General features: G+C 38.1%; 1 protein-coding gene across 4 annotated transcripts in view; it reads left to right on the top strand.

Annotated features, from left to right (window-relative positions):
* MYEF2 (myelin expression factor 2) overlaps positions 1-12,970 on the top strand; it is a 36,460-nt gene that overhangs the window by 12,053 nt on the left and 11,437 nt on the right. For 2 of the 4 annotated variants that reach the window (XM_081095923.1, XM_081095925.1), the window contains exons 6-13: positions 1,640-1,831; positions 2,539-2,692; positions 3,218-3,267; positions 3,387-3,450; positions 9,407-9,508; positions 11,467-11,517; positions 11,795-11,863; positions 12,726-12,824. In XM_081095923.1, the coding sequence (XP_080952049.1) occupies positions 1,640-1,831; positions 2,539-2,692; positions 3,218-3,267; positions 3,387-3,450; positions 9,407-9,508; positions 11,467-11,517; positions 11,795-11,863; positions 12,726-12,824 (781 nt within the window). The remainder of the gene's footprint in view (positions 1-1,639; positions 1,832-2,538; positions 2,693-3,217; positions 3,268-3,386; positions 3,451-9,406; positions 9,509-11,466; positions 11,518-11,794; positions 11,864-12,725; positions 12,825-12,970) is intronic. The other 2 variants (XM_081095924.1, XM_081095926.1) reach the window with 1 other exon arrangement.

The raw sequence follows: 12,970 nt of genomic DNA on the forward strand, positions 1-12,970 counted from the left end.
AGCATTTTGAAAAACCCTAACTTAACTCTGGTGCTGTGTCACATATAGGGATTTTTTGATATTTGCAACCATAGTAAAACAAAGACTTATATTTTTGGTATTTATTTTATATATTTAAATGCCATTTAACAAAGAAAAATCAACCAAAAAAATGAGTTCGCGTCTCACCTCTGACACGCGTGTCATAGGTTCACCATCACTGGTAAGGAAAAGTTTATTTCTAGGATTCATTGACAGGTATTAGAATTTCACTTCATGTAATTCACTGGGGGTTTGTAACAGTTGTGAACTTACTATTGGCTTTCTTTTAGCCATAGCAGGCAATAAGTAGCATGCTGACATCCAAGGGAAAAGGAGGAATAAAAACTATGTTATATATAATTTGTGTTATATAAATTGTATATATGTTTTATATATGTGTATATGTTTATATATGTTATGTATATAAACACAAATCAAAACCTAGTAATATATTTTATTAATGTTAAGATAAGAACAAACGATCTATCTTAATAGTTCATGAAGCATTTATTCTACTGTGTTCTCCTTCATAGGTAACCACAATCTTAAATTTTGTGTTTGTGCAAGATTTTGAAACCTTAGACCTAAAACATTTATTATTTTATAGCATTCTCTAAAAACACTTACTTCTTTATTTCTGTATTTCTTTTTATTCTTCATGGTGAAACAATATATTGGAAGCCAGAATACACTTATTCTTGCATTCACTTTTTCACCTTCTATTCTCACAGCCTTCCCAGAGAATTTATTACCTAGGGAATGTATTAAAGTCACCAAACTTTCTTTTTTTTAGTATTCCCAGACAGGCCAGCAGAGTAGAGTTGATGCTTACGTATATCATAATCATTTGGTATTGCAGATTCAATAGCCTATTATTGTGTTTATGTGCTTTTTGTTTTTTTTATTTTTTGCATTTCATCTGGTGAGATGAGTGGGAAGTATGTTTGAACTTACTTTTCTTTGATTTAAAGGTAGAATATTTCTCTTATAAAGTTAATTAAGTAAAACACAAACAAACCATTGTTTGCTATCATTCTTCATTGGGACACTTAGCCTTTCTTTATTCCTCCTCCCCCATCTTACATCATAATCATGTTGAGGGAAAGAGGTTGGAAGGTGGATAATTATATTCTGCTTGTTCAGGAGTGAAATTTGCACATTGTCATAATTCCCCTCTACCCCAATATTCCTGGGTTTTATAATATTTTGTTCTGCTATTATAAAAGCTTTGAGTTAGTCTCAGTTTGTCTTTGCATTGGTCTTGTAGTGGTAACAATTCACTATTAGTGAATTTGGGAAAGAAAAGAGTTTGAGTTATGTGTATGTGTGCTATATTTTTACACTAGTACAGGGCAAAAATAAACTAATTTCAAGTTCTTAAGTGACTTTAGTGATTGGAAAGAGGTATTTAATTTACATTCCTGGAGACTGTAATACTTTATCTGTCCACAGGTTTTTATGGGACTGAATTATCTGGATGAGAAAAAAAGCTCACTCTTTAAGAGGGCCAGTAATTTAACCCAGATGGGATAGCTACTGTAGAATTTGAAGTTGTTGTTTTAATTGTGTAGACTTTCTGATGTATCTAGTGGCATTTAACATTCAATGTGTGTTATAGGATCCTGATGGAGAAAATGCTCGTAGGGCATTGCAACGAACAGGAGGATCATTTCCAGGAGGACATGTACCCGATGTGGGATCGGGGTTGATGAATTTACCACCTTCCATTCTGAATAATCCAAACATTCCTCCTGAGGTTATCAGTAATTTGCAGGCTGGTAGACTTGGTTCCACAATTTTTGTTGCTAATGTAAGTTTAAGCTTTAGTCTAAAATTTTGTCATTCAGATATAGTTCTAATTATGAGATTATTTATTTAGATAAATGGGTTATAGGTTATAGCTTTATAGAACATTTTATTTTTAACTAAGTAAGCCAAACATAATTATTGTAAGCTGAAACCTAATTTAATTATATATGTAATTATATAGAGTGTATATACAAGTATTTAGAATTTTTTAAAAAGAACTGTGGAATTTATAAACACTTAGCAGTTCTTGGAATTTATAAACACTTAGCAGTTCTTTTATTTTATGTGACTTTTGTTCATATTGGTAAATGGATTTCTTTAGCTTTAATATTTGATGTCTGTGAATGTGCATGTTGTAGTTGGTTTGTCATTTGTTCTAAGCTTTTGAAAGTCAGTGATCAACAATACTTTCCAAAATATGAATTTCTTTAAGTAAAAATAGGTGTGCAAATTTCAAATGTACAAAACAGGATCGAGTAGGTGAGAGACTGTTTTTGGAATTAAAAAAAATTAAGGATAAGGAACAACATAGATTTAGCTTAACTAATTTTAAACAACTTAAGATCTTTTTATTTGAATATTATTGATATACTGCTTAACAAGAATTATAGTTCTTTATAGTTTTGAGAGTTTAGAAAAGATTTGTTTATTATTTATAAATGGGGAGGGGTTTATTAGGTACATAACTTTATATAATTTTATATTAAGCTTGACTTCAAAGTTGGTTGGAAGAAGCTAAAGGAAGTGTTCAGCATAGCTGGAACTGTAAAGCGGGCAGATATTAAAGAAGACAAAGATGGCAAGAGCAGAGGAATGGGCACAGTCACTTTTGAACAAGCAATTGAAGCAGTTCAAGCAATTTGTATCCTAATTTACACTTTAGGATTATTTAATAAGGTTGAAGAAGCTTAATACCATTTTTTGGGAGTCCTGGAATTTAAGGTTTCCTGGTTTCGAAATATGTGTTAGACTTTAGTCTCCAGTACATAAAACCTTTTCTATGTCCAAGTACTAAAGTCACTCTTAAAACTTGAATTAGCTATATTGTACAGGCCTGGTATGAACCTTTTTCTATTTTTTCTTCTGCCACAATTAATTGTATATATACATGCTCTTGACAGTTATACAATCTATTGTAAATTAATACAATTGCTTTAAATGAAGCCTTGTTAATTTTCATTTTTCAATGGTTGAATTAAAAGATTACATTTTATATATAGAATCAAACTATAAAGCAGAGAATTGAAGTTTTTGAATATATGGAAGAGTCTAATACAAATGAGTAAAATATTAAAGATAGTCTGACTCAATAGGATTATTAAAAATGTTTGTATTCAAGTATAATTTTATAGTTGTCTTAACTGGCTTTCCTTGACTAAACCAACAGCTATGTTCAATGGGCAGTTTTTGTTTGATAGACCTATGCATGTGAAAATGGTGAGTTCCTATATATCACTTCATCTCTCCAAACTTTTCAAATCTTTCATCTGCTGTCCTCTACATTTCAGATCATTTTCGTTATATAGTAACCTTATAATCAATTTTTTTGCAAATAGGATGACAAGTCTGTCCCTCATGAAGACTATCGTTCACATGACAGTAAAACACCACAATTACCACGTAAGTAAAAGCCATTAAAAACAATACAAACTATTGTTTTTCAGTTTCATTATGTGCTAAGCAGAACAGTTGTTTTTGTTTTTTCATTCCAGATTGCCCAAGGTTTGGAATTAGTTTAGAATTATGGAGATAGTTTGGGATGATTGATTAGGAAGACTGAGAAAATAAATATTTGCCATTTTTTTCTCTCTTTGGTAGCTTTTCCTCATTGTAAAAATACTATATATATATATATACATATATATATATATATATATATGCTAAAAAATTTGGTTAGTTTATATACATGAGGGGGGAAAAAACCTCTTTGTAATTTTACCACCCACAAACAACCTCCATTATAACATTTTTTGGTATTTTTTCCCAGTCTTTCCTTCTATGTATATTTTTTACATAGTTGAGAATTACCATGTAATAATTTTGTATTTTTTTGTTCAACATAAAGTATAAGTATTATTCCATGTTGAAAATTCTTTCCAAATACTTTTATTAGATGTATAATATTCTATTATGTGAATGTTCCATAACTATTTCACTGTTTTGTATATTTAGGTGTTCTAACTTTTTTTCCCTAAATAGAGTAATTCACGCACTTTTGTCTACAAATATTTGGTATGTTTTTGGTTATTTCCTTAAGATAAATATCCTGAAGTAGATTTACAGGTTCTCAAAGTGTACTCATTGATCAGTATTATCAAAATGTTTTTCCAAAGGATTATAAAACCACAATATATTGTACTTAACACATGTGTCTTAATAGAGCATCTGTAAAATGAGGATGATAATAGTACCTACTTATGGGATTGGCATGAGTATTGCACAAGTTAATCCTATATAATAAAGAGGTAATATGCAAACTGACCATCACACCCTCATACAAGATGGCCGCCCCATGTGGGCACAAGATGGCTGGCAGGGAAGGGCAGTTGGGGCGACTGGGCCGGTAGGGGAGGGCATTTGGGGGCAATCAAGCCAGCAGGGGAGGGCACTTGGGGGTGACCAGGCTGGTAGGGGAGGGCAGATAGGGGTGACCTGGCCAACAGGGTAGGGCAGTTGGTGGGGATCAGGCCTCAGGGGAGGGTGGTTAGGGGCAACCAGGCTGGCAGGGGAGGGCAGTTGGGAGCAACCAGGCCAGCAGGGGAGGGCAGTTGGGGGCGATCAGGCCAGCAGGAGAGCAGTTAGGCATCGATCAGGCTGGCAGGGGTGTGGTTAGGGCAGCCGTGGGCAAACTACGGCCCGCGGGCCAGATCCGGCCCTTTTGAAATGAATAAAACTAAAAAAAAAGACCGTACCCTTTTATGTAATGATGTTTACTTTGAATTTATATTAGTTCACACAAACACTCCATCCATGCTTTTGTTCCGGCCCTCCTGTCCAGTTTAAGAACCCATTGTGGCCCTCGAGTCAAAAAGTTTGCCCACCCCTGGGACTCTGTATCATTGTGATTCTTTAGAATTAATTTGGACTTTGCATTTTGGCCTAATCTATGGCACATTTTAATAAATTTTCCAGGTATGCTTGATGTATGTAGTGTTCTGTATATGTCCAGTAAATCAAGTTTTTAAGTCATTTAAATGGTCTTATCTCTCTCCTAATAATTTTGTTTTTGCTTGTGCTGTCAATTACTGAGATAGATGTATACATATAGATAGAGAGATAGATATCTATCTACCTATCTCTCTATCTATCTATCTATATATATATATAGATAGAGAGAGAGAGAGAGAGAGAGAGTGTAAAATCTCGCACCAGAGTGGTGGATTTGCCTATTTTTTTTTTTTACTTTAAATATATTTTTTTAAATATATTTTATTGATTTTTTACAGAGAGAAAGGGAGAGAGATAGAGAGCTAGAAACATCAATGAGAGAGAAACATCGATCAGCTGCCTCCTGCACATCTCTCACTGGGGATATGCCCACAACCCAGGTACATGCCCTTGACCGGAATCGAACCTGGGACCCTTCAGTCTGCAGGTCGACGCTCTATCCACTGAGCCAAACCGGTTTCGGCATTACTTTAAATATTTTAAAGCTAACTTAGTAAGTGCTTCCAAGTTTAGAACATATTTTTTCCCAATGAATCAAACTTTTTTCATTATAAAGTGATTTATTACTTAGTAATGACTACTTATTAGTCTTTTGTCTAATATTAATATAGATAGAACAGCTTTGTTTTGTTTATTCACATTCATTGATTTATTTGGATTAATTCTCATTATCTTTTTTCCTACTCTCTTGCTTTTTCTCTTTTATTGGTTATCTTGGAAATTTTAATATAGCTTTATAAAGTCTCAAGTTAATGTACTTATCTTTTACTCAATAGTAGAGTGACCTTTGAATGCATTCATTCTAATTATTTTTCTATTGAATTTATGCTATTATTGCTCAGTGTTTTATTTCTATGTTGCTTTTTTAAAATTCCACAAGTCAGGTATTATTACAGTGGGGCCTTGACTTATGAGTTTAATTCATTCCGTGGCGGATCTTGTAACTCAAATTACTCATATGTCAAATCTTAAAGTGAAAGAGTGAGACACTGATGCTGGGCTGATGTTGTGGTGTTCACTGTGACGTTAACTGCGCCACCTAGTGGTGGGGTATCTGAAGCTGGCTCGTAACCCGAATTTTAGCTTGCAACTCAAAGCAAAAAATCGGCTGAGTGACGGCTCTTATCTCGAAAAACTCGTTAGTCGGGACACTCATAAGTCAAGGCCCCACTATACTTAACATTTTTTTGTCTCATTATTTCTCTAGACCCTGGCACTAATTTTTCCTCCTGAAGCATATATTTTAAAAGCTCTCTCAGTGAGCAGTTTTTTTAGTAAATTCTCTAAATTTTGTCTGCAAAGATAGTTTTACTGGTTATATAGTTTAAGATTGATAGTTATTTTCTCTTAGCACTTTGAAAATATTCTAGTCATCTGGCTTCTATTGTTGCTATTAAGTCAGCTATCTGTTGAATTGTCCTTTCTTTATAGGTAAGCTGTGTTCTTCATATAGCTGATTTTAAGGTCTTTGTCTTTGGTATGCACTTTCACTATAGTGTGAGTGGTGTGGATTACTATTTATTGAGCTTTCATAAAATATGCACTCTTTTTAAAGGATAAGCTAGAAAATTCTCAGCACATGTATCTTTGAATATTGCCCCTTCTTTTATAGGGCAATTCTTTCCAGCTCCACCAAGTTTACCTTCTCATTCAGGGTGTTATCTTTCAAGATCTTGGCTTTATGCAGAATCTCCCAATTTACCTTTCAACTATTAATACTCATTTATTTATATAAAAAGTAAATCCTCTATTACAGTGGTTCTCGACCTTCCTAATGCCATGACCCTTTAATACAGTTCCTCATGTTGTGGTGACCCCCAATTTCATTGTTACAAATTGAACATAATTAAAGCATAGTGATTAATCACAAAAACAATATGTAATTATATATATGTTTTCCGATGGTCTTAGGCGACCCCTGTGAAAATTTCCTCATCTATGGATAGTAGATGTGAAAACACTTAAGTACTATATATATATGTATGTGTGTGTGTGTATATGTGTGTGTGTGTGTGTGTGTGTGTGTGTGTGTATGTAGCTAATATGCAGAGTGTCCCCTCTGGAGTTCGATCGGGAGACCGGGAGTTCCATTGCTCGCTATGACGTGTGCTGACCACCAGGTGGCGGTGTGAAATGAAGGGAGGCCCCAGGCAGTAGCCGGCAGCCAGGGAAGGGAGGCCCCAGCCGGCAGCTGGAAAGCCCCGATCGGTACTATGACCGGCTAGGCCTAGGTACCCTACCCTTGTATGAATTTCATGCACCAGGCCTCTATTGTAAATATAAATATGTATTTATGTCAAAGATAAAAGTAGGTAATATAACATTTTCTTTATTCAATATTTTCATGGTAATTGATGTTTTCGTTTTATTTGAGCCATTTTAAAAGGAATTCTTAGATCTTAAGTGGTTCTAAAAATTTGAGAAAGTCTCATTTTCAGATATGTATACCACATACAAGGTGATATAATATTCAGAATCCTCTTGGTATCTTATTAGTCCTTTTCCATATGCCTTTAATTGGGATATAAGATACACTGCTTCATAAAACATCTCTCATTATTTATAAACTAGAGGCTGGCACGGTGGATGAAATTCGTGCACTGCGGGGGGGGGGGGTTCTCTCAGCCTGGCCCACGCCCTTGCAGTTTTGGAGCCCTGCAATCAATTGCCCAACAGAGGGAGGCCCTGCCCACCCGCCATAGGTGCTGGCCAGGTAGCCTGGGCTTTCCTCTGCGGGGTGATTATAGGGCAATGGTGGGGCCCCCCGACCAATCACGTCCTACTGCCTTGGCTGACCTGGTGCCAGTGCGTGTCATAGCATGGTTGTATGGACAGACGTTCTGTTTGGCCATTTGGTCTATTTGCATATTATGCTTTTATTATTATAGATGGTACTAGATGCCCGGTGCACAAAAATTTGTGCACTCCGAAGGGCCCCTCAGCCCCTGTGCCCTCTCGCAGTCTAGGACCCCTCTGGGGATGTCCACCTGCTGGCTTAGTCCCGTTCCCTGGGGGATCGGGTCTAAGCTGGCAGTTAGACATCCCTCTGGAAGCCCGGGAGCCCTCAGGGGATGTCCATTTGCCAGCAGGGAGCAGGCCTAAGCTGCAGTTGGACTTCCTTAGCGCTGCTGAGGAGGCAGGAGAGGCTCCCGCCACCACCGCTGTGCTGGCAGCCGTCAGCCTGGCTTGTGGTTGAGCAGAGCTCCCCCTGTGGGAGCGCACTGACCACCAGGGGGCAGCTCCTGCATTGAGCGTCTGTCCCCTGGTGGTCAATGTGTGTCATAGTGACCAGTCATTCCCAGTTGTTCTGCTATTAGGGTCAATTTGCATATTACCCTTTTATTATATAGGATAGAGGCCTGTTGCATGGGTGGGTGCCAGCTGGTTTGCCCTGAAGGGTGTCCCAGATCAGGGTGGGGGTCCCGCTGGGGTGCCTGGCCAGCCTGGGTGAGGGTTGCGATCCACAGGTTGAGAACTGCTGCTCTATTACATTTTATACCTTTTTAAAAAAATACATATTATATTGATTTTTTACAGAGAGGAAGGGAGAGGGATAGAAAGTTAGAAACATCAATGAGAGAGAAACATCGATCAACTGCCTCTTGCTCACCCCCTACTGGGTATGTGCCCGCAACCAAGGTACATGCCCTTGATCGGAATCGAACCTGGGACCCTACAGTCCGCAGGCCGACGCTCTATCCACTGAACCAAACCAGTTAGGGCTACATTTATACTTTATATTGTTTTCTTTGAGGGCCGTTTTCAGGCTGGCCACAGTCACTTCAGGGTGGGGGTTGTCCCACTGGGGTGCCTGACCAGCCTGGGTGAGGGGCTGAGGGCCGTTTTTAGGCGGGTCACGCCCCCCGGTAACCCAAGCCCCAGCCTCTTTCTGGGATTTATTTATCTTTATAATTGAAACTTTATAGCCTTGAGCGGAGCCCAGGTCGGCTGGAATCCTGGGTTGCCTGTGGTAACCTAGGCTCCCAGCCCCTCCTTGAGCAGAGGCCACCTCCGGCTAAATCAGGTATCTGGGATTTATTTATCTTCTGTAATTGAAACCTAGTAGCCTTGAGCAGAGCCCAGTGCCGGCCAGGGCAGGCGGCAAGCTTGGCTTCCTCCATCGCCTTGGGCAACCCAACCCTCCTGCTCACTCCAGCTCCATGGCCGTCGTCATCTTTGTGATGGAGTGATGGTTAATTTGCATATTACTCTCTTATTAGATAGGATTGTAGTGAGGGTTCACTGTGCTGCATTCCAGTGAAAACAAGAACCAGTGGTCTTATTTACAAATTTGTGAAGTTTTAGGGATACTACATTTAAATTTACAGGCTTATAGCTCTTGAAGAAATTGTAGTGCCAGTTAGATAATCATAGATGGATTGGTAATATTATTATATTTGTGTTTCAGGTGGTCTTGGAGGCATTGGAATGGGACTTGGTCCAGGTGGACAGCCTATTAGTGCCAGCCAGTTGAACATAGGTGGTGTAATGGGAAATTTAGGTCCAACTGGTAAGTACTCTAACTTTATTTCTTTTTAAATTACACATTTGCTAGGTCATAAAACTCACATTTACTAGTTTGTAATAATGTTTAAAGACTGCATTTATAGTTGATATTTAGGATGTCACTTCAGTTTGAAAAAGGATGAAACTTTGGGGAGCAAAGAAAATGAAAGAGGATGGGCAAATGTCAGGAGGTTTTCTCTGAGCCTAGCTGTACTGTAGCTGGTCTTTTAGCACTGTGGAGTTTTGAAATGGTTTTAAGGCAGAAGGTGAATATTCAACATAGAGCCTTGCATATCATAGATATACATTATATGTGGAATGGCTGAAAGTCTACCATATAATAAGCAATTTAAATTTGCATATTCAGTTGGACAGGTAGCTTTTTACATAGCATTCAGCTCTTCACCTGAACTTAGTTTATTTTTGAAAATTGGTTTTTAAACTTCTTGGCTTTAGAACTCTTTTATACTCTTAGAATTTGTTGAGGGTTCCAAAGTACTTATAGTTATATGGTTATATTAATATTTACTATATTAGAAATTAAAACATTTATAAATTCATTTAAAAATAATAAATCCATTATGTTATCATAAATATACTTTTTTTAAAAAAATATATTTTATTGATTTTTTACAGAGAGGAAGGGAGAGGGATAGAGAGTTAGAAACATCGATGAGAGAGAAACATCGATCAGCTGCCTCCTGCACACTCCCCACTGGGGATGTGCCCGCAACCAAGGTACATGCCCTTGACCAGAATCAATCTGGGACCCTTGAGTCCACAGGCCGATGCTCTATCTGCTGAGCTAAACCGGTTAGGGCATAAATATACTTTTTAAAAAAGATTTTTAAAGTTGATTTTTAGAGAGAGAGGAAAGGAGAGGGAGAGAGGAAGAGAACCATTGATGCTAGAGGGAAACATTGATCAACTGCTTCCTCCATGCCCCCTACTTGGGATTGAACCCACAACCCGGGCATGTGCCCTGACTAGGAGTTGAACCAGTAACCCCTTGGTGCATGGAACAACACCCAACCAACTAAGCCACACTGGCCAGGGCCATAAATATACATTTTAGGAAAATAAATTATATTTTCCAACACAAAAGAATTAGAAGAGTGGCATTGTTTTATCTTTTTGTACATCTCTTTAATGTTGGGCTTAATGCAAGACAGTGATGCTATTTGTATTTTCCACAGTTAGTTTGTTACACTATCATATATCATGTAGTTTTTGGAAAATTCCACATTATACTCATGAGAGAATGAGAGTAAAACAGTCAAATAGTATCTTAATAATGAATGAAATAGTTTTGACCTATTGGGTTTTCCATGGTCCCCAGACCATACTTTGAGAACTGCTATTTTAATTGATAGACTAATAAATGTGATCAGATTCTTTTTTTTTTTTTTTTGAGATGCTATAGGTACACTTTAAATTGTGGGAATAGTTATGCTAATCATTTTGATCCAAACAGATGGAGATTTTCTTCCTTACTGTTAGATCTTCCAACGTCTTAAACACATACTATTCTTATTATTTAATTTCTTATTGCTCCCTTAGCTATCATGTGTAGAGGATTCTGACCTGATGTCTAAATCTGCTATAGTGATACTTCTTTGTTTGTCTGGGGCGGGGGGGAAATCAGTGATAGTGATATCATTTGTCTGCTCTGCAAAAATAAAAAATAAAAATCTAGTTGTAGATATTTTCTAAGTGAACATGCGTGTGACCAGTGAATTTTCTTTTCTTGTCTAATAAATATTCAAAGAAGCCTTTTTGAAGACTCATGACTAGACATCTGCTGTGGCATAGCACTTTAAACCATCCCACCTATGTCCTGCTGCTTCTCTTAGTGTTCCATTGTGACTAAACCAGTGGTATCTATTTTATCTTATTACATTATGTCATTCTTTAGTCATAAAAATAAGATTACTGAAGTACATACTGTGTATTTTATTTGAGGTATGGGAATGGATGGTCCAGGTTTTGGAGGAATGAATAGAATTGGAGGAGGTATGTATAAGCACCTGTTTTTTGTATGTACCCATCGCCATTTTTAGTAAATAAGGAACTGTATTGAGAATTCCAAGGGAAAAAAGTCATGGTTTATTGTTGGCTCACTTTCTAAAAATACCAGTAAATTGAGCCTGGTACATACTTAAGGGATATAGAAGATGATGTGCACAAGGTAGGGTAGATGAAGAGCTTACTGGTGAGACTTAACTTTACAAATGCATCTTTTAGCTAGACAACTGATAGCCACATCTCAAAATTAATCTTTATTCCATAGGAATTGGGTTTGGTGGTCTGGAAGCAATGAATAGCATGGGAGGATTTGGAGGAGTTGGCCGGATGGGAGGTAGGTAAATGTATGTAGTGGGTTTTATATGCTACATTTGTTTAACTTAATATTTTAAAACTAGAGGCCCGGTGCATGAAATTTGTGCACTGGCGGGGGTGTCTCTGAGCCTGGCCTGCACCCTCTTGCAATCCAGGACCCCTTGGGGGATGTCTGACTGCTGGTTTAGGCCCCCAAAGGGCTCCTCCAGATTGTGAGAGAAATGTCCGACTGCCAGTTTAGGCTCGATCCCCGCAGGCCAGTGGGGATTGGGCCTAAACCGTCAGTCGGACATCCTCTAAGGGGTGTAGCAGTGCGCCAAGCAGCAGGTGGCCAGGGAAGAGCCAGAACCAGGGCCATATGCTGTGCTGCTTGCACTCATCCCAGCTTACTGCACCTGTTGCTGCCGCTTGGTAGTGCTACTGCGGAGTCAGGAGAGGCTCCCACCACTGCAGGTGTGCTCACCAGCCGTGAGCCCGGCTTCTGGCTGAGTGGCACTCCCCCGTGGGAGTGCACTGACCACCAGGGGGGCAGCTCCTGCATTGAGCATCTGCCCCCTGGTGGTCAGTGTGCATCATAGCAACTGGTCGACTAGTCATTCCAGTCATTCGGTTGTTCTCATAACCGTCGCTTAGGCTTTTATATATATAGATGTTCCCCCCATACTTAGGGGTGGGTACTATAGATGTCTTCAGAGGGCATTTGTGGGCACTTCGTAATAGGGACAGGCACAGTGAAATGAGATATATGTAGCATGTGAGGTAAGTTGGGTACATCACAGACCGTTTTTGTATTTGTCACTTTTGCTGTCACTTTAGTTTCAATGAATTACTGTTTATTGATATACTTGAAAAGGGGTTAATTTGTTGCATGATTTTTTCAGAGCTATACCGTGGTGCAATGACTAGTAGCGTGGAGAGAGATTTTGGACGTGGTGATATTGGAATAAATCGAGGCTTTGGAGATTCCTTTGGTAGACTAGGTAGGCTGGCTGCATACTTCTTTTCTTTACGCAGGTTATTTTTTTTTAAGTATGTTTCTCCTTTTCGTGTGAAAAATTGGAAATTTATAATATTTCACACAATTTATTACTAGAAGAAAATGGATTTTAATGTACTAGCTCTCTTT

The sequence above is a fragment of the Myotis nattereri genome (genome assembly GCF_964212035.1).
Source record: "Myotis nattereri genome assembly, chromosome: 1".
Lineage (NCBI taxonomy): Eukaryota > Metazoa > Chordata > Mammalia > Chiroptera > Vespertilionidae > Myotis > Myotis nattereri.